This window comes from Carassius auratus, chromosome 36, assembly GCF_003368295.1.
Source record: "Carassius auratus strain Wakin chromosome 36, ASM336829v1, whole genome shotgun sequence".
Lineage (NCBI taxonomy): Eukaryota > Metazoa > Chordata > Actinopteri > Cypriniformes > Cyprinidae > Carassius > Carassius auratus.
This window is the reverse complement of record NC_039278.1, coordinates 3,994,368-4,016,447: the sequence shown is the minus strand read 5'-3', so window position 1 is coordinate 4,016,447 and position 22,080 is coordinate 3,994,368. Positions and strand designations below refer to the sequence as shown.

At 37.2% G+C, this 22,080-nt stretch overlaps 1 protein-coding gene across 4 annotated transcripts in view; it reads right to left on the bottom strand.

Annotated features, from left to right (window-relative positions):
* The window catches only part of LOC113054997 (protein FAM19A1-like), a 150,880-nt gene extending 129,511 nt beyond the window's left edge, over positions 1 to 21,369 (bottom strand). Inside the window, exons 1-2 of one of the 4 annotated variants that reach the window (XR_003277469.1) lie at positions 20,827 to 21,366; positions 19,036 to 19,173 (exon numbers count right to left, since the gene is read on the bottom strand). Coding sequence is in view for 2 of the 4 variants with exons in the window: in XM_026220898.1 (XP_026076683.1) it covers positions 19,036 to 19,159 (124 nt within the window). In the remaining 2 variants the exon portion in view is untranslated. Of the gene's footprint in view, positions 1 to 19,035; positions 19,174 to 20,826 lie in introns of all 4 variants that reach the window. The other 3 variants (XR_003277468.1, XM_026220898.1, XM_026220899.1) reach the window with 3 other exon arrangements.
* Positions 21,370 to 22,080: the final 711 nt, after the last annotated feature.

Here is a 22,080-nt window from a genome sequence, read left to right as displayed (position 1 = left end):
TTTATTCTTGTAAATTCATTATGTTTTCATTACATTTGAAAAGATTGTTTAAATTGTTAAAGTTGTATTAATTAAGACAACATTTTTTAAGATAAATTTGTATCGAATCATAAAACAAAGAAAAAAAAACAAGGGGAAAACTGAATTTAGAAAAAAAAAAGATAGCTCTATGGTGTTGAATTTTAAACAATCAAATCTTTACATCCATTATCAAAGCAACAAACATGGATATCATTTACTGCCCCATTAACGGTAAATGAATATTGTGATACATACAGTATCTTTATTATCAGAGAAATGAACGCAAAATTTTAGCGTGAAATATGCATTTTTATGAGTAATCGCACTGAATTATTTTTATAAGAAGAGTAACTGGAATGGGACCAACCCTAATTAGAAGCAGAGTCTGAATAACGTACAAATATACAAATAAAAGACAGTTAATGATTTTAGAACAGAGTATGTGTGTGTTCCTACAGGTGACAAGTCAACATCTAGACTGCTTTTGGGTTTTTTATTGTCTATAATTTAGTGCTTTAAAACAGCCTTTCTGATTTACAACTGTAGACAAACAAGCTATATGCAGTTTATATAGTCACATTTATATACTATACTATATATTTTTTTATTTTTTTAATTTCTTAATAAATTAGCCGGTCTGGTCTGAGGAGAAAAAAATATTCCAGCAAACTGAATTAAAAAAGTAAGCCAAACATATTGCTACCATTCTAGAAATGAGAGATCCCTTGGGAAAAAGTAACTTGATAATACAACACTACTTCTAAAAATAACATTCCGTCATACAGTTTACAAGCCATCTAACCTCAGCTGATTCCACCGCACTTCTACACCACTCAAAGAGCAAGTCACGAGAATAGGATCCATCTTCAGGTGTGTGTGTAACCCTGAGAAAAACACTCAGACGCTCAGATGCTCTGTCTGCTGGAGAGAGTATGAAGAGATGATAGCCTGATTAAAACAAGACGTGAAGCCTGAAAACATTGATCCACCAAACGCATTGCATATCAGCCCGAGTCCTGAGACACAGGACCTGATTAAAAGATAATGGCACATTATTCTCAGGAGCAAATGGCAGCGAAAAGGAAAGAGAGAGAAAGAGAGAGAGAGAGAATAAGAGTCTTTTAGGGCAAGGAATGACATAAAGAGCCTGTGCACTTAAAGCAAGAGAGAACACAGCATTGAACAGCTCTGAAATCCATGACGGCTCCTCCACGCTAGAGCTGTACAGTACAGCCAAAGCCAATAATAATAATAATAATAATTTAATTTTTGTCAGCCTTCTGATGACATTGGATATAGTCTACATCTTGATGCTTATGTATTTGCTCTAAAACATTTGTTTAATTAGAGGAAATATTTACATTTCATGCAAACAGCCATTGTAACCAATTATATTTATAAATGTTTAATCCAGGAAGTGAAATGCAGTAAAAATCAAGCTCAAAATAATCATTTTTTCCCCCATTATTTTCAATTAAATGAATTATATTTAATCATTTTCAGACATCAATATACCAACAAATAATAGTAGTAGTAAACTGCTATATTTACCTTGATTTGATATTACATTTAATACATGAAGATTTTATATATAGATAGATATAAATATAGGTACGCATCATGTTTGATCCCTATTTTTATTCATATTTCTTAAAATATGAATAAAATAAAATAGAACAAATTATAAAATAATAAAACCACTCACACACAACCACTCAGGTGTTCAGAGATGTTTTGCCACTCCAGTTTTGACTGTGGTCCCCTCCACTCCCATGCAGATCTCTCTATTGACTTCACGGGGTTAATCATGCCATCTGTATTCCAGAGATGAACCACATATCCCTTTCAATGGACACCCAACCCAACACATACTAACACCTTAAAGTCACAAAGGGCATCCTGAGTCTAACTGCTGCATGTACTGTATTATATAACATGCTTTCATAAACAGATGAGGGACATCTGTCCTTAATCAGAATGTTGTGAACTTTAAAGTCTCGCCTCTTTTCCATTCAAGATTTTCAACAACAATGAAAAGATTAAAAGTCTTCTGAGCCAGCAAGCCAACCTTAAAAAGTCATTTGGAGCTGCACATAGTGAGCAAATAGTGAGAGGAGAGAGCGGCCGCTGCTCTTTCAATCCCTTTTCATCACTACAGAAGCTGACAACTGACAGACACAGGCACAGCATTGCCCTCGGAGACTGCAGGTATCCACAGTATGTGACAATAACCAGCTCTGTTATGCAGATCTGCACACACACACACACATACTGCTGAAAAGCACTGGAAGAGGAAAAGGGAAATATTGTATTATAAGGAGAAAATGTACTTGTTTGCCTACTCACTGCTTCTCCAAACTGTCCCCACTCCACTCGGTCACCTCGTGACGTGACGTCCATAAATGTACACCGAGCTCAAAAATGGCTCAGAATCTTATATGTCTAAATCTGACCGGCTGGTTAGTCAGGGTTATTTTATTGGTGCAATGAGACTCATGTCATAATTGAAAGTCATAAAGTCATGTTTACAAGACACCAGGCTGCTAAAAAAAAGCACTTCCAGAAGTAGATGCTCGATTTGGCAAACTCTGCATGATGGCCTGATATTTTCCTTCCTTCCAGACTCTTCTTTAAGTGGGCGGTTCTTGGCCAGAATAAGCTGAAAAGTGGACCAACTCTGCAAGACCATTTCACAAAAATTTGAATCTCTCAAAAACTAGACTGCTGTCAAACCAGTCCAGTTCAGAACTCTGCACTTTTCTCTTAAACCTTTATCACCTTCCTCTGTCTCCTCTGTGCCTCTTTTTTTATGTGATTTGTATAGAGTGAGTAATATTCCTATTTATTCCTAACATTATTATCCTAGAAAAACTTTATTATTTATTTTCACAGGATTGATGATTACAAAAGATGTTAATTATATATATACTGTATATATATATACTGTATATATGTGTATATATATATATATATATATATATATATATATATATATATATATATATACTGTGTATATATATATATATATATATATATATATATATATATATACTGTGTATATATATATATATATATATATATACTGTGTATATATATATATATATATATATATATATATATATATATACATACAGTATATTATTTCTCTGTTTTAGTTTGAACAAATGCTCCACTTCTACAGTAATAAATGGCAATATTAACCAAATATTTGTAATTTTGTCCCGTTTTCTAAAATAAAAAATGTGTTTTGAATACAGTTTTAATAAATGATCAGTCATTTTCACCCTGTTAACCTTAGCAGTGAAGAATTCTAAAGCAAGTTAGAACAAGTCTGTGATATTTAGTAGTAAACAACAAAAACTAACACTTTTTGCCAGCAAAATTTTCCCTATCGTTGTTTTAGAGACATTTTTTCTTAAAATACAACACAACACTTCGAGAGATACTGCCCAACAGGAATGACCCGACTGTAGGGTTAGAGCTCTGATTGGTTGATAGAACTGTTGTTCCAGAAGCCACAAAAGCTGCTCATCCAGGAACCCTTCTTGTGAAATCACACTGACTGTCATATTGTGGAGCTGCTCTCTGCCTCAAAGTTCTGATGTTTTCTCTAACAACCCAACTCCCCCTTCTTTTGTCTCCTCTATAAGAACCATATGATTCGGCAGTATTGCTGCTTTAGGCTGCTGGATGTCAGACGGCTGTTTAAAGAGGCAATTTCTGTAGTCCATTACGGCTGATAAATTGGATTCAGACCAGAGAAGCAGTGCGAATGAGTGGCTAAATACAATGCTTGACACATTCTCTTGGCTGAGAAATGCTTGTGCTGGCTGCGACGGCTAGAGCATACGGAGAGTGGCAGAGTCCTAGATCAGGCCTTAAAACCGAAGGAGGCAGACAGAATTAGGGTTTCAGCTTTTTGGAAAAAAAAATGCAACTGAGTTCAACAAGCAAAAGCAACTGTCTATGCAGGACACTCTTCACTCTTTTATTTTTTTTCCAGTTTTTCCTCATCTCGGTTTGGACAGCTATTGGAGTTTGTTTAGCAAAGCTGAGCCAGGAGCTGAAATTATCTAAATATATATCTAAATATATATATATAAAATAAAAAATTTTCACTGGCTTCACAGCGATGAGTCTCAATAAGTTTTTTTTAATTTTTTATTAAACACCCAATCTTTTATCTTTATGTGTGGATGATACATCTGTCTGTGTGGTTTGGACGATGAGAATTGAAGCTGGAGGTGGCTGTCAGTTTGATAGAACAACAATAAGAGTTTGTAAGCAGATCCCCAAAATACAATTTCTTTTCATGAACAGGCTTTTCATTGATTTTGATTTGATCTATATCTGATGCTAAATCTTGTCTCAGTGCTCAACAGACTGCACTGTGTCTGATTTATTTCATTTGCAAATAATGGTTTAATTTAATTTATTTTTTTATTATTTTTTATTATTTGGCATGTAGCAATTTAATAAATGTAATAATAATAATCATCATCATCATCACCAACTTACAATGAACTTTAATTTTTACTTATATACTATAATTAATATAACTAGTATAATAATTATAATGGGTCAGTAACCATTAATAAGTTTAATATACAATAATTATATAGTATATAAAGTAATACTAATAATACATTAAATTATACCAATGATGAATACATGAATTATATATATATATATATATATATATATATATATATATATATATATATATATATATATATATATATATACACACACACTGATCACTGATCTGATCTGTACATTACCCTTTAAAACAAACACTATGAATATTAATTCTGATACCTCTGGCTTGCATTGACTGAAGACTATATCATCTTATGATTTTGAGACTGTAGCACTCACTTTTGACTGCAGTGAAGTTATCATCCATGACCATGAAGTTGGCATCTAACTGCAGGAGAATTCTGTGCATGAACTGGCCCTTTAAATATGCTGGTTTCATCAATGGATTCAGTCAATTAGGATTCAGTGACATATAATGACTGCTAATTTGTTAGCGTGTGATTTGAAAGCATTGAAAATGAATTCTTACCATTATTACCATTCAAATGCTAATTGCACAGTTATTTATAGAGTATAATAGCGCTCCTCTTCAAGCTGGCTGAAAGACAAAAGCCAACTGTGACAACTAAACACACACACACACACACACACACACCCATGCAGAGCTGCACAGATGGAAATCTCACACACACAGGGCTAAAAGATAACCTTAGTCTGTAAGATTAATGAAGAAGTGTTTCATAACTGCATAGACAGCAGTTCTGCTCACCTATGTCTTCACAATATTGATAAACATGCAGTGTGCAACTAAGCCTCCAGTTAACCTGAAAGTGCTTCAGTTATGAGCCATACACGAGACATAAAAAATCTTTCAGGATTCCCGAACAGACAGGTCTCCTTCAATGTGTCACGGCTGAGCTCTCTCGAAATGATCTCAGAGCATTCTCGTCGGGGCCAGGCGGCATCTATCTGATACACAGCTTTATATCGGGCCATTAAGGAGCTAATATCATGATTTAGGCCCGCGGAGCTGTCGCCTTTATGGCCCGAGTGCGTTTTTTTTTACAACATTCAGAGATTAGTTTCTGTCTATCGCGCAGGGTAAAACGTGTAATCTAACATCTCATAAGACCAAGAAAAAGACAGATAAGAGCAGAATTAGTCTTGCTATTAAAATCTAACCTTCAAAAATGGATTTGCGAGTGTGTCAAGATAAGCCTGTAAAATACATTCTGACGCATCGCCTAAATGTCTAACTGTGCAATAACGACGGTTTTAAAAAAAGACATTCGTGACATTGGTGTTTGTTTACATGCTATTGGAATATTATTGCCTAGCATGTGATATAATCCATGGTACGTGCTGAACAGAAGAATATCTGCAGTCAGGAAACAGGGTGGATTTGTTGTTATTACACTGAAAATGTTCACCTTCAACGCTCTAAAAAATAAAGGTTCTTTATTGGCTCTTTAACATACAGTGCATGGAAACCTAACATGCACATAAGGTTCTTTACAGTGGAAAAAAAAAAAGTTTTTTTAGATTAATAATATATATATTTTTTAACCTCCCACCAAGAAAATAATGGTTATTTTAAGAAAGGACCACTAAAGGATTCTTTGGGGAAGCAAATTAGTTTTTTTCTATGCCATTTCTGCAAAAGCACACTTTAAGAATCTTTATTTTTAAGATTGTATTGCAGAAAAGGGATCTTAAGAGCTTAAAAATGTTCTTCACACTACGATTTTTTTTTTTTTTTTTTAGGAATGTTCACTAAAAGCTTCTTTGGAGAACCAAAAAAGTTTTTTCCTCATGGCATCACTGTGAAAATCCCCTTTTGGAATCTTTATTTCGAAGAGAGTATCTTTGACAAACAAGCTGTATGACATATCATCTACACATATAATTGTTTTAAGAGATCCTCAGGTGTTAAATTCTGACACAAACCCACTCTAAAATGTGCTGATGGCAATGTGCCCAATGTGCCTGGCAGCGACCCCTCAGCTGGGCAGCTCCAGAATGTGGTCCATTTAACAATGTTAACATATTTATGGAGGGGGAAGCTGAGATGATGGCTAACTCATGAGTCCTGGTGACAGGGACTTGTTTAGACCATCTCCTCTGCCATTACTACCCCTCCCCGATCAAATGGAGACCATCTGTCTGCATAGCAACACAAATACACACACATACACACACGCACGCAGACAGATGTAAATGCCCAAACAGCACGGTCCCCAATGATGAGTCTCTGCGTCTCCCAAGAGCCGCATCTGCAGATAGTGATAGGTGCTGGTCATTTTTCAAGGATTGATCCTGTGCATCTTCTCCGGGCCGGTGCCGGCTACAGCCTTCAGCCTCTGAGCACTCTCTTCTTTGGCCCCGCGGCTATCGCACTCGATCCTGAATAATAAATATCGGCTAGCATTTCAGGCCCAAACTGCAACTCATCTGATCTTATGTTTCCTCTAAAACTAGACTGAACGAAAGATGTAATTCTAGACCAACAAGGGCATCGTTTTATGAGGGGCATTTTGGGAATAAACGATGTAAGCGTCAGCGCAGCCTTAAAACCAATTAATCTGAGCCTGTTTCTCTGGTATCGTTTTACTCGGATTGACCCGATTAATGTAGAATTTCCTCCATATGGCTAAAGAACAGAATCGTTAACCAAAGCAGGGGGAGTGCCAGTCAGAACTGATTTGAGAATTGCTTTTAAATTCCAATTTATTTCTGGAATTTTTCAGTAATTGGTGTAAAAGCAGAGTTGCAGAAGTGCAGAATTAAAATGAATAGACAGAACAACAGATATAACAATTTATAGCTAGAACGAAAGACAGGATGACAGAACGATGGATATCTACATATGTAGAATAACACAATATGTGTTCCTGTAGCTCAACTGGTAGAGCACTGCGCTAGCAAGCAAGCGCAAGTTTGGGGGTTCGATTCCCCAGGAACACATGATATGTAAAAGTTAATAGCCTGAATGCACTGTAAGTTGCTTTGGATAAAAGCGTCTGCTAAATGCATAAATTTAATTTAATTTTAATTTAGAATCTACATATACTCTCATAGACATAGTGTCACAGTATTCATTGTCACGCAGGAAGTACCAAAGATGTTCTTGATGCGAGGGCAAAAATCTGTGATAAGTAACCAGGGAATGGGCTCTTACTCATCCACTGCGCCTCTTCTCAGAACGTTTGCCCATTACGTAGTCGTTGGGTAGAGTGCGCTATCAGAGGTGAAGGGGCTTTCATCTGTTAAATGTAATTTAAGTCTCGTTCATTGATTCGGACTTGAAGTGGTGCTCAGGCTAATTCCAGCGGAACAGTAATTCTTCACACCCCAGCATTCGAGCAGCACAGACGAGAGAAGGAGCCGTAACAGGCAGAGCTCACGTGTCTCAGCAATGCACACAGACAAGAGAAAGATTACTTAATGTAATGGACAATATCAAAAAGGTATTAACACTGCTGGACAGGTTAAATAGAAAAAAAACAAACAAAAAAAAAATGATCAAACATATATTTTTAAATCATTAATATTTAATAAATAATAACACTTCTACAAAAAAATTATTCTGATTATGATATAATTACATTTTGACTGTCTAGAAAATGCTTTTTTTTTTTTTTTTGGAATGAATTCGTAGATCTACAGAAAAAAAAAAAAAAAAAACACTTTAAACTAACCCAGATAATATTCTTTGTAATTTTAAAAAGTTAGGATTAATTTAGAAAAATAGAAAATGGAAGCATTTTCAAAAGCGACCTTCTCTGGATTTTTGGACCACTGTATGGCAACTCAACTGTGTTGAACTGTCTGACATGGACAAATAATATTATACGAGGACTTACTGATCAAGAACATGGAAGGACCCCAGGGGGAAAAAGGTGCAATGATGGCATATGATGCGAAAACTTGCAGGTGTCTTTAAGAGCCAGGTGCAGAGCCATACAGAGCCATTCTTCAAGCATGACGCTTGATGTCAAAATGGCACCTTTGTGCGTGACAAAAAATTCTGAGAACACCACTCCGAGGCATATTACCAACATCCACAGCTGCTACCTTCTTTCTCTTTCTCTCTTTCTCTCTTTCCCTCCCTCTCTTATGCCTTCCTCTCTGTTCCTCCATGTCACTGAAAGTGTCACAGTGTCAGGCAGGGGACCTGTCACGCAACACAAACATCCACCACCTTAATGAGAACTCCTCGCTGCCTCCTCCACAACTACCCGTACTGAACCCACACACACATAAACACATCACAATCGACTGTCACGTCCGGCCCCTGTACCCTTTCCAGCCTTCGTGGCTTTTGGATTCGGCGTGACAGTCCAAATGTATTCAAGAAAAGTTGGAGAGAGATCGCAAACTGCCATCCTGTTTTGCCCTCTCCAGCGAAGAGTAAAAAACTATAATTGCTTCATCCGCGCTTCGGCGGAACGGACGAACAATACGGCGGAAGTGACAGGTGGTGAAAGAGAAGATATACAGCATTTCAGAGTTTTCAGCTTATGACAGTACAGGGCCGGGTTTTTTATCTCCCTTTTTTTTTTTTTTGTGGTAATCAATGCTCTCTGTGCTCTTTAAATCAGCAGGGAAGATTTTATACACTCCCTTCCATGTACACTCCCTTCCACCGCCCTGATATAATGTTATGCTATAAACAAAGACTTCTGGGAAAGAGAGATTTTGAGTATTTAATTCATTTAATGTGCTTAGTTTGTTTTATTTGCCAGTCCAAAATTTACAATAGCTAATCAGTCACTGGGTTAAAACCAACCGGATCATGGGAAAACATAAATAAAACATACAGTAAACGAAAAATTGATATTGTGAAAGGTGGCAATTTGTAGTGATTCATATGGAACAGCATGAAGGTCCAGCCCAAACCCACAACACTTAAAATTAACCATTAGTGAGGCATAAACAAAATTGTATGTGGTTGATGTCATTGGCCACGTTAACCTAATAGAAAAATTTAAGTGGTTTATTTACTTGGAAACTTTCTAATCCTGTAAGTTTTCACAAAGAAATAAAAAAAAAAAAAAATGAAAGAAAAGCAAATAAAACATACAGCACACAGTGAATATGAAATGAAAATGACATAGCGTTAACAGTTTAATTACAATGTTTATTAATTTATTAGTCATAACTGTTAAACAGAGACAATAAACTAGTGAAGACTACATTATAGTTCAGGCACTTTCGTTTTCAGCGCTGTCAAAATAGAAGTCCCCCTTCCCACAAAACAGGAAAAAATTGCTGGCCAATGTAGTAATTAAATGCCAAATATCAGCCGATATATCAGCCTTGGTAACATATCAGTTGACCACTACATGAGAGTGTGTTGTCTGAACCCAAAATAGACCTTCCAAACCGGCACGGAAGTCCAGCAAACCAGTTTTGGCTAGTTTCAGCCGTTTTCAGGAGGGTCAGTATGGCAAAACTGTATATTATTGCAGTGTGTTTATAAATCCTGGGATGTTACGAACATTTCTGGAGGAGGTCACTTAGAAAGTGTTAAAACTAAAGTGGAGCAGCAAAAGCCTCTCAATGTCAATCTGAAGCGGTTCAAATAAAGTTTCTTCTGAATACCCGCAGTGAGATTTGCTATATTGGACACAAAAGCACAGTAATCTCAGACCTGTGTTTCTGTGATCCAACAGCAAAAAAACTAGACAGTGATGCATGCAAGTCATGGATGTAAAACAATAGGTATAGACGCTGGGGAAAAGCTTTCCGGAAGGTAAAGTCCACTGGGGCCAGAGATGAAGGATGTGTTTGTTGACTAGGTCATTTAGCCAAGGACAAAGATCAAGTCTCGCTTCTTCTTATCCTACATACAACAAACAAAATGAAACTAAATCAAACAGAACAATTCAGGGAAATTAATAAAATAATGTTTTTGGCATCGATACCTCAATCCCATGAACCTATGTCAAATTCAGGAAAGGACAAAACTATTATATATATATATATATATATATATATATATATATATATATATATATATATATATATATATATATATATATATATAGTAATTTAATTAATCTAAGTAATTCCTGTTAATTCGATAATATTTTATTATTATTTATTATTTCAGTTGTTGTACTGAATGCATATATTGGCAACACTTTATGAACAGAAGAGTGATAAACGGAAACCATAAGACTGAAAATGAATAACGATTCAGTGATTCAGACAGACTTATGATTTTCTTGCAAAGGGAAAACAAAGTTGTTAAAATGAAGAAAAATAACAACTCCAGGGGAAAAACATGACCTGTGGCAACATGGTGGGGATTGATCTGCACCTGAATCACACTTTGAACAACCCAGTCAATAACTGCATCTCTAGTCAAACTTACACGCCTGAAGGGTGAGATTCGTGGAAAAGAAAGAAGAAAAAAGATAAAAAAATAAAATAAAAAGAAATAAAAAGAAAGAACAACAAGTGGAATAAAACTGAAAACCTTAAGTTCAATCACTGAGATCAATAGCAGGAAATTTGGCCCTTGTCTTTCCAATTATACAACTGCAGCCAGAGATTCCCAAATACTATACTCAGAGAAGTACAGATTGTTGACAGTCTAGGAAATGGCACATTTAGGATTATAAATCCTGACTGTCACTAAACAAATTAGATATTAAGGTGCAAAGCGGTCCAAGCCATCTGCAGTAGCATCCACTGAAAGAGCCAAGAGAAGAGAGAGAAGCGCTGTGGCTTTATAGTAATATCCTGCTTGTGATTTCAAATCGCAGAATAAGAATTCATAGTGCTTTGAATGAGAGGCACAAAACAGTCACAATGATTTGTGGGCTGGAATACATTTTACATGGCTCATGTACTCTGCCTGCATTGCAGTCAGCCAGATGTCTGGGATCATTTCTCTTAACGGAAGCATTGACCGCTGGTCACATCTCCGCTTCTCGCTCGAAACTCCTCTACCTAAATTGACTTAACGAAAGCGCTTCTAAGAACTCAACCTTCGGGACAAACAAAGACACGAGTCAGATGCAGCTTAATTTGCACATGTAATTATATCGAAATTCTAAAATGCAAATGAAATCAAGGCTCTGACATGAATTAGAATATCCTCAGATGGAACTCTTCCGCGATAGACGTTGTCAAGATGCATATAGTCATAATGAATGAAATTCCTGGGGATAGGAAGAGCTTCAATGCCCACCTTATTTTCAGGCGGAGGCTGCGATAAGAGAACAGGTCTCTAATCCTGTCCTGTCTCATTGCACTTGGCAAAGAAAATCCTTTAATGCACACACCGGGCTCTGTCTTCTGAATGACAGTTTTGCTTTGTAAATATGAATAACCTCCATATCTCACTTTTGTTGAGCTGCATGCGCTCACCAGGAAAAAAGAGATTAAGAACATCTCTTACTGCAATCTTTGTAATATCTGTAAAGATTTCCATTATTAAACAAAAGAAATCCAAATAAAACGCTCAGCGCACTTTCTTAATGTTCTGCATGGGTAAAGCTAATTGGGAAATCAGGGCAACCTTGATACGGTTGCTTGTTTTGGGTGACAAAGTACGCAAACCAACAGGTACCAGAACAATGTCTTTTACATACAACATGCAGATAAAACATCCCAACACTTATGGTTACGCATGATTCTGCTATTCCACATTGTATGCATTAGTTTTGTAAAGGTTTGTGTGCGATTCGGATTCTACTCGAATGCGCAAACGTTGCACATATGAGCGTGCACAGACATACAGAACTGTAATAGGATTCTTCAGCTTTTCCAGTGACTGTCTTCACTATCACACACACAGTTAAGAGCACTAATCCATGACAAATTGTCTCATCTGATCCATGACAAATCGTCTGAAGGCCAGATAGAGATGAGGAAATTGAGAGAAAAAAGGAGGCCGAGAAAAAGACGGAAGGGGGAAGGGCATCAGGAGCAGCTCGAGAGAGACATCTGACAGAGAGAGAAAAAGAGAGACAGAGAAAGCGCGAAAGCCAGGTGTGAAAGTAAGAAAGAAATCACGAAAAGGCAAAACGAAAAAGAAAGAACAAAAGAAAGCACAAAAAGTGAGAACAAGAAGGAGTAAAAAAGAGAAGTAAAATAGTTTTACCTGATAAAGTTTAGTTATGATGTCCATGTGGGCTGCATGAAGACCCTGATGAGGTGGAATGGGGTTATAGCGTGTGAGTGTGAATCATCCCAGCTAGCCTAATCAAACCTCTCCTTCATCCAATTTGCTAAGAAATCAGATTACTACGCCATTCCAGTGAGCTGCATATAATTGAATTAGGCCATCAATTACCCCCTTTTAATTAGTTTACCACATTGATTCACAATAAAACATCCACACAAACGTCTTCAAAAACTATTATTTTCTTTTGTCGCTATTATTGTGATTTGAAGAGATAGCAACATTGCCCTTTGAAAAAGTAATAAAAAAAAACTGATGTGTATGTGTGGACTCAAACCTGAATTGCCCACATCAGCACCAAAACTCAACATTCAGCATTTGTTTATACACACACTACAATTCAACATTTTGGGGGGTCAGTAAAATTATTATTATGATTTTTATAATTATTTATTATTAATTAAAACTTTTATTTATTTTTCAATTAATACTTCATTCAGCAAGGGTGCATCAAATTGAGTCAAAACATTTATGTTACAGAATTAATTACAAAAATCTATACAAAATCTATGAATTAAAGAATTCTTTAAAAATGTATTACAGTTTCCACAAAAATATTAAACAATATTAGAATGTTTCTTAAGCACAAAGTCAGTGTTCAAAGTCAACCATCCATCTCCTGTTGCATGGTTGCCCCCTGCAGTTTGGGAGTGAATCTAGGCTGGAGTGCTCAGTACAACTTGTAACCATGAATTTACACAACAGTCAGCATGTTAGAATATTTTATTCCTACATACAGTACATAACATCTGTGCTTCCAGGCTCTTGAAAAGCACCAGACACCACTGACGTAAACACACCCGGTTTAATTTTATCCAAGCATAAAAAAATGTAACACTTGTTGTATTATTAAAAACTCTAGTTAACATAATTTGCTGAAAGTGAGAGCAAATCTGATTCATAATCCATTGTCGTCATTGGTTGTATAACAGGAGACCACTGTGACTAAGGTTTAAATAAACTATGACCCAACATGCACCTACGATATTGGTCATTCGGATTCTCAGGAAGACTCTGGAGGCAAGCAAATAAACGGGAAAGGGGATGAGGTTAGTTTCTCTCTCTGTTGCTGGGCTACAACACCAGCTGATCGGAAAAATATTCAGCAGCGGTCGCTGTACCAGGCCAAAACCAGAGCGGCATGGGCATTCATTTAGTAAGGAGGGAGGAGGAAGAGAAACACTGCAGTTTGGGATTGTGTCATGTCACATTGTGCTCATCTGTCAATGTAGTGGATTATTTCTTGAGAGACCAGAATTGGCTGCCCGGAATCGGACCGCCATCAATCTCGGCCGAGAGTGGAACGCGGGCGGGGGCCAGTCCTGCACGGGCTCATGGGATGTGGACGACTTGGAGCCGGTGCCTGAACAGGTGATGGAGCAGCGGAGTGACTCGACTCGTTACTCAATATAAGCCTCAGCTGCGATGGGGTGTTTTGGTTGTTTCTCAAAAATTGGGTTGTGGGGGACAGAGAGAGAATTCAAAAGCAACCAAATCCATTTTGGTATTCATATCAAGCTGCTGTTATAGGAGGTAAGCCGATTTCTGCAGTATTGTGAAATGCCTGAACTGCATGGAGGATTACACTTGTACAGAGACACCTCTGACCTGACAACTACTGTATCCATCATCCTAAAACAAATAATGATTCTGCTAACTGTGCAGCTAAAGCTACCAAACTGCATGAGTTCTGTATTCACTGCATAAACATAGGCTATTTCTTTTGAAGTGCCCCATTACGCCTTTTCGAATATAACCTTTCATGCAGTGTGTCATGTAGCTATGTGTGAACATTAACTATCAGCAAAGTTGTGAAGCCTACAGTGCACGATAAATAAAGTAATAGTATATTAAAAAAAAAGGAGTCGGCTCTCAATCGCCTAAACGAGTCGTCAGAAATTCAAATCTTATTCTGTTACAGCTCTACGTCATGACGTAACACATTTGCATAATGTCTGGACATGTTCTTCGTCAACAGTAAAATTTCCATGTGGTTAACATAATTTCGAGAAAAATCTGTATCCTACGCTGTGAGAGTAAATGAGTTTGATCACATCTTATAATTACCACAAACTTGTTAACACTTGACACTTACCAATGAAATGTCCTACTCCAGTCATGCTTGAGAATCAGTCTCTTGTCGATAAGCCAGTTCAACCGTTTCATCATCAGATTCTGACTTGAATTGGTGAGGTACAATCGATACTATGTTTTCTATGCATTGACCACAGTCTATGGTAATGACAAGTCTCCAGGGCTGTCAAAATTGTTTACTATTTTCTGAGAAAACGAACATGTTTTTTCATCTTGCATGCATGTAAAACTGTTTTAAGAGACTCATAAAACAATATTAGCAACCTTAAAAATGGTATAATAGGGACACTTTAAATACATTTTGGCCTCTTAAAAGAAAAAAAAGGAAGAGGAGTAAAAGTAAAATGTGAAGTGACATGCAGCCAAGTATGGTGACCCATACTCAGAATTCATGCTCACACTCACTCACACACACACCCGGAGCAGTGGGCAGCCATTTATGCTACGACGCCGGGTGAGCATTTGGGGGTTCGATGCCTTGCTCAAGGGCACGTGGTATTGAAGGTGGAGAGAGAACTGTACATGCACTCCCCCCACCCACAATTCCTGCCGGCCCGAGACTCGAACTCACAACCCTTTGATTGTGAGTCCGACTCTCTACCCATTAGGCCACGACTTGGATAACTTAATAAACAGTAATCTCTATCTTAATCACTGGGTCAGCTTAAAGGGCCAGTACTGCAACAAAAGACCGATAACTGATACTGATCGATTTAATGGACTTGTTACATGCCAGACTTAAATCTACAATGTCTATCTATCACAAGTCAACCAATTAGAAACCAATGTTCCGCCGTAAATAGCACTAAACTAAACATTATCTAAACAATTCTTCCTGAAATAGAAATTGCTGTCACACAACATGTCAAATCTTGAATTTGTAATAATTGGTCATTAAGAAAGATAAATGTCTGCCTTATACATATGCCTTGAACATATTTTCAGCATCAAACACATCAGCCTTCATTTCATCATTTACAAAAGATTTTGGCTCAGGGACCTAAATGTCCACCTATGGAAATTCAATTTCTCCTGGCTACACTCATGCACTTCTGTCTAACCCACAGAGTAATATGATGCTGTTCTCTTCTATCTGGGTTTTGAAGCATTTTTGGCACTGATATAAAGTGTTTGTCCTCAAGTATCATCGGTGGGGGTGTTTCACAGTTAAATAAATGATGACAGCTTTTCAAAATGAATCATGCTCTTCTTTCCTTTCTCATTTTTAATCTTAGCTACTTTTTTAATAGGCTTCGATTGCTGGATAATAGCACCATGGAAAAAAAAAACACATTTAAAAATGTTAGATCTCCTTCAAGCAATGGAAACCTATTTATAATAAAAGGTCTTCTTAATGAAAGTAGAGATGGTTTTAGAATTACAAAATCAATTTTAATTCAGGTATTAATCATAGTTTTTTTAATTCCCAGAAAATTGCTGCTGTCCAAGTGATTAGGAGCCAGTGTACTATCAAATTCTTGAGTCAAATTGCTATTTCTATTTTACAAAACCTTACAAGAACTGCACACGTGGTTGGAGAAGCTCAATCAATTAAAATGAAAGTTGCAAGAAAGAATAGTACAAACAAAACAAACAAACAAAAAAATTTTTTTTTTCAAAAATATAAAAAGACACAAAGGTAAAAACATACAAGCTGGTTTTTCTTGTCAGAAATCAGTGCTTAACATGTGTCAAGCAGAGCTGATGTCTTAAAAAACCTTATCAAACTCTCCATTCAATAAGGTTTTTAAGATAATTTAAGATATTCTATAACATACAAAGTATACAGTTTTAAAGTCAGTGGAGATGACAGAAGCCAGAAAATAATACTGAAGGGTAGTCAGTGATGTCTGCAAACCTGACATCAAGAAAGCTCATTAACAATAATGCCGATACACCCAGCTTTACATGCTCGTTGATTCAGTTAGCAACAAAACAGGGCCTATGCAGGAAAGCTTGAGCTCAGGGACACCTAATTAGTGTGTTCCATGTCTTTGCACCTTTACCATTATAAAGGAATTACATAAAAAGTCTCCATTAAGCATGGTTCATCAAAATGATGCAGTATTACACCACAGAGTTAGAACTGTAGACTAGGGTTGTGATGGTGAGGAAATCTGTGTGACAACACCCGTAATACCAGTATCACCGCGGGAGCGTTCCCTCTTTTTTCATTTTCCTTCTCTATTAAATAGCTTGTAAAAGTGGAGTGCATATTTTACTTTCACTTTCAGATAGCGGAAATTTGGCGTAAAGCAATTTTTTGTTTTTAGTTTGTTAGAATTTTCCCTATATTTTCCTTGTTTTCTTTTGCTTTTAAATAACTTAAAAGCACATCACCGTCACGGTCAGCACCAACTATCGTGGCAAGCCTACCGTAGACTAAGATTTCATACTTTGAATCATGATTCAGTCAGAAATGTGGACTCAACCTGTTATTCCATTACTGGGTCATTTCAGTAAGAAAATGTTTGCAACATTTCTACTGCATTTTAAAAAGAACGTACATGGATTGTGGTACTGCCATGATGGTCCAACGCAGATCATGTTATTTAAACACCTACATAAAACTCACTAAAGTTGCAGTTTGGACAGGTTTTGTTTTTGAAGTAAAAACATGTAACCTTCTTTGGTATTTTCTACATTTTTAAACCAACATTTGTAAAAAGTTTTATTTTGGTTATATTATTATTTCATTCAAGGTTTGGTTTCTAAAACATCTTTAAAACGCTTTGAAGCATTACCTAATGGCAATCAAAATACAACATTGTGAAAAGTGTGTTTGCTAGGAATGGTATAGTCTACTCATTTGACAGGGTAGAGGAAGGGAAATGCTTGTCCCAGGCCATGTGCGTTTTAGCAATGAAACGTCAATTGGCACGTCAACCAATCATGATAAGCCCATAAAGAACGTCTCAAGCTTTCTGTTAAGTTTTCCTAAACAAATATGTACCAAACCATGAAAACTTTAGCAAAACAAGATCTTCAGCCAATCCAATATGGATGCGTGTGAGAGTGGAAGCACATTTAAAAACTACAACCCTCCATTACCGAGTCCATTTTGACCTTTCTAACACCAGAGATATGATGTCTCACACATGTTTTTGTCTAACTTTCCCATATATCGCGGCGTGTGATGGGGCATGATTTCTTTTTGTTGTTCAGCTGACCCCTTTCAATAATTCAGGGAACACTTACTAGGGGCAGACTCTTTCTTTGTACATCTCTGACACCATGCTCTGCTGGACCTGGAAGCACTGTGTTAAAAATTCATCCGGGTCTTTCTGACGTTCATCGCACTTTTCTCTCCTTGTATTGGTTTGATGAGTTTGAAGTGCTTTCTGAGAAGTAAAGCTCTCTCACATATGTATGCTGTCTTATGAGATGTAAAAAAAAAATGAACAAAGTTTGCAATAGTTTAAGCACTAATCACACTATACAAGGACTCCTGGTGTGCTCCTTTTTCTACCCTGGATGCTAAATCAGCATTAATGAAGCAACAAGCACATTTACTACATAATCTATAAGGACTAGACATTGCAAATATATGTGCATGCGGCATTCTAACTCGCGCAGCATTAAATTGCTTTGGAGTTCTTTGTAGCCTTGCTCCGCTGTTGAAAGTATGCCACAATCGCTTCCATTTGCATACTTAGTGTTGAAGAGAGACCCACCTTGCTGTCTCTCCTCCCGTCAGCCCTCGTAGCCTAACACTACTTAATTGCCAAATACTTCCATAGAGCGGGCGATAGACGTAAATTGTCATTTCCACCAGAGCCTCTGTGATCAAAGCTGCTCGTATTCACAGCATGCTGATAGGAGAGTTTAGCCTCAAGCCTGTCTCGCACACGCACACACACGCTCATGGAAGATTTCCACCGCTGCAGTCTCAGGATAACTCACGATGCAAAACCCTTTACAAGCCACTCGTTGAAAACAAGAACAAAGCGTCTTGAGCTGGGTTTCTATGTAAATCTCTTTACATGACAGAGGTGGGGCACAAGAAGAGGATAACACACCTACCACAAAGTTTCACAATCATAGCGATGAGCCTTTTATGGACTTTTATGCAAAACCGAACATCTACGATACAGGGAATTCCACAACCAGCAGACTTAAACACTTCAGCGAACACATCACTGACTCAGTGACAAGGAACATATGGCTTAAAACGAGACACTGACCCAGAATCTGTATGGCGTTGCGGCCCGGGTGGGTCACATGATGCTGCTGGATGGTCTCGTACAAAGTGGCGTGGCACAGGAGTAAGCAGCTAACACTTATCCACAGACACAGGAGCCAGGACATGGCAGGAGCACCGGCTGAAGAGAAAAGACACCAAAGACAGAAGATAAAAGCAGAATGTTTATTCTATCTGACACACACCTGCACGTATTATTTCAGCCTTCAACATTACTGAATAATGCGCCGTTAACAAGCATTATTTCACACTGTAACTTTTAAGTATAAATTAAAAATAACAATGCTTTTTTTAGATCATCAGCTAAAGTACATTATGACCACTGATTGATCATTACATATTCTCAAAACCACACTAATTAATCTTTTTGTTTGCATTACTTTATGGTGAGTCCTTTCAGAACTAGTGCATAACCTTGGATTGATTAGCACTGCGAGACAGGAACACAAACCAAATGAGTTCTGCTTTATTATATAATGACAATGATTTAGAGTCAAAACATAAACAATGAGCCTAAATACTCAATACACAGGCTCTTGGAAGGTTTAAACAAGTCTAAATTTAAATTTGTAAACCAAAGACTGACATCTGGATTGTTTTTAACACTTCTAAATCAGTCCTCGACTCATCTTCCAAAATCTTGGCAAACAGTGTTTTATTAAAGTTTGGTACATGGCACAGTTCTCCTGCACTCTTCAAGCTGACGGGCATCACTCAGTGCACCCTCAAATGACATTGAAATGTCCAATGAATATTCATCAAGTCTCAAAATTAAGCAAATCATTATTAACAGCACATTGTAATCCCCTTTGCTACACTAAAGCCTCCTTAATCCACAGTTTTGTGGAAATGTGAACTGTTCCCAGAGGAGTGCTATTCTCTCCCTTTGGTTGGCAAACTCCCCAAATTAAAAACTACAACTGTCTTTTGCATATCTTTCATCTTCCAGGTAAAACTGTAAGTCACTTTTCTAAGAGATGGTGTCTGAGATTCGGACAAGTTAGTTAGAGCAGCTTTGGGAGGAGGTGCTCGCAGCTATTGTATAATTAATGCATTGATCATCTGGTTGGATGCTTTTACATGTTTTACTTTGTGGTCCGCATGCTCACCACCATCCTCAGGCACACCTGCACACGACCACCACGAGATATTCTCTACTCACACACTTAAGATGATGTTCCTAGACATGAAGGTAGAAATAAATAATAACAACAAAACTATTAATAATTATATAAATAAATGTAAGTAATTAAAATTATTTTATTTAATAATAATAATAATAATAATAATAATAATAATAATAATAATAATATATGATTATTTTCCAATTTCTGCATGGTTTCATACATAATATTCTGAGTAAAAAAAAAAAAAAAGAAACACTATCTACTCTATTTTGTTCTTGCATCGTATTTCAGATTTTATTACAAAGCACAGCTCGTGAGTGTTATTGAATGTAAAATACTGGCCATCATATGTTCATTTATGCCACAGTTTTGGATTGGCAGGAAAATCTGCACCGTATTGAAACTGTCAACTCTCAGCATCACTGATAAGCATCATAGACTGATAAGAATGGAGGTAAATTATCAATGACTAAGAGTCAGAGACGAACAGAATGCATTCTGTCAGAATGCAAGTGTCTAGTCAAGTTTTCCGTTTCATAAATGCACACATCTTTTGACTTTCTAGTCATTCTTGTGAGGTGACTTCCAGTAGAATTAAGATTTTGTTTCATATCCTACCATGGGACAACAATCGCACCTAATCTTACCTGTGAGATACGGTGTGGAGAAACGTGCCGTCAATTGTTCATCCAATATCCTCAGCACATAGTCATAAATCCAAACGTGCTCTCAGAAAAGAGCTTCCCAGCAAAAGTTCCTGTTCGGATCTGCGGGTCAGCGGAGGGATGAGGAGACTGTTCCCGCTCCTGCCCTTTATCCCCTCTTCTGGAGCAAGTCCTGTTTGCAATCCACCGAACACAGTCAGGCACCCGCCAGCAGAAACTCCCGTCACAGCTGTGAAACGCTGTCAGAAACTAGCTGGGGTTTGAGGGACGTGAGGCTCGTCATGTCACCTTTAAATCACCAGAGAAGCAACGTCTTCCTCCTGTTTCTCAGCCTCCTCACGCTTCTCTCTGAAGGTGAAGCTTCTTTGGGGGATAACAAGCTAATTTGCCTCTTCACTTTTTGGTCCTGCACATGCGACGGCACCTCTCTCTCTCTCTCTCTCTCTCAGTCTATCTCTCTCCTCTCAGCTCTTCTACTCAGTACAAGTCTCTCCTCTTCCCAATGTACTGATTGGTGTGAGTGCAGGCGTGCTCGTGTGTATGACAATATCGCTTCACACGTCTTAAAGCAAGACTGCCGACTGTAGCCGAACAGAAAGGCACCTATACAGTTGATATAATCTTGTATGCATGTTTATTTCTGTATGCAACTGCAGCCTGGAAAGAAGACAAGACCGGATGGTTTGATTTCACAATATGCTTCCTCAATTCTCCAGATTTTGGAGGGTTTGAACGAAGAGTCTGAAATATGCTCAGAGCATCACGCTTTTAATAGAAGACTGACCGCAGCTGCGTTTGCAATCAATTCAATATTCTAATTCAGATTGCTGCGGTGTTTCTTTGCCTGTTTGTGCAATCTAAATGGCTCTTTGTGTTGCGCGCGGCTCTCGCTGGTTGTTGAGTGTTGCCAGAAAAAAGTTGCAGCTGGCACGCCTGGCACACAGAAACAGTCATCCCCTTTATGTGCTGACGCTGTTGTGGGAATTAAGTGGTATTTATTATCCGAAATGATTTTTGTATAATAAAGAATGACTATAAATAAACAATCAGATAGCACATTAAATTATATATATATATATATATATATATATATATATATATATATATATATATATAAACCTAACCTATGTAAAAAAATACATATATTAGAAAAATTAAGCAAGAATTAAATAAGTAAATAATTAAATATCATACAGAATATTTACTTTAAAAGGTACTTTTAAATAATAATAATTA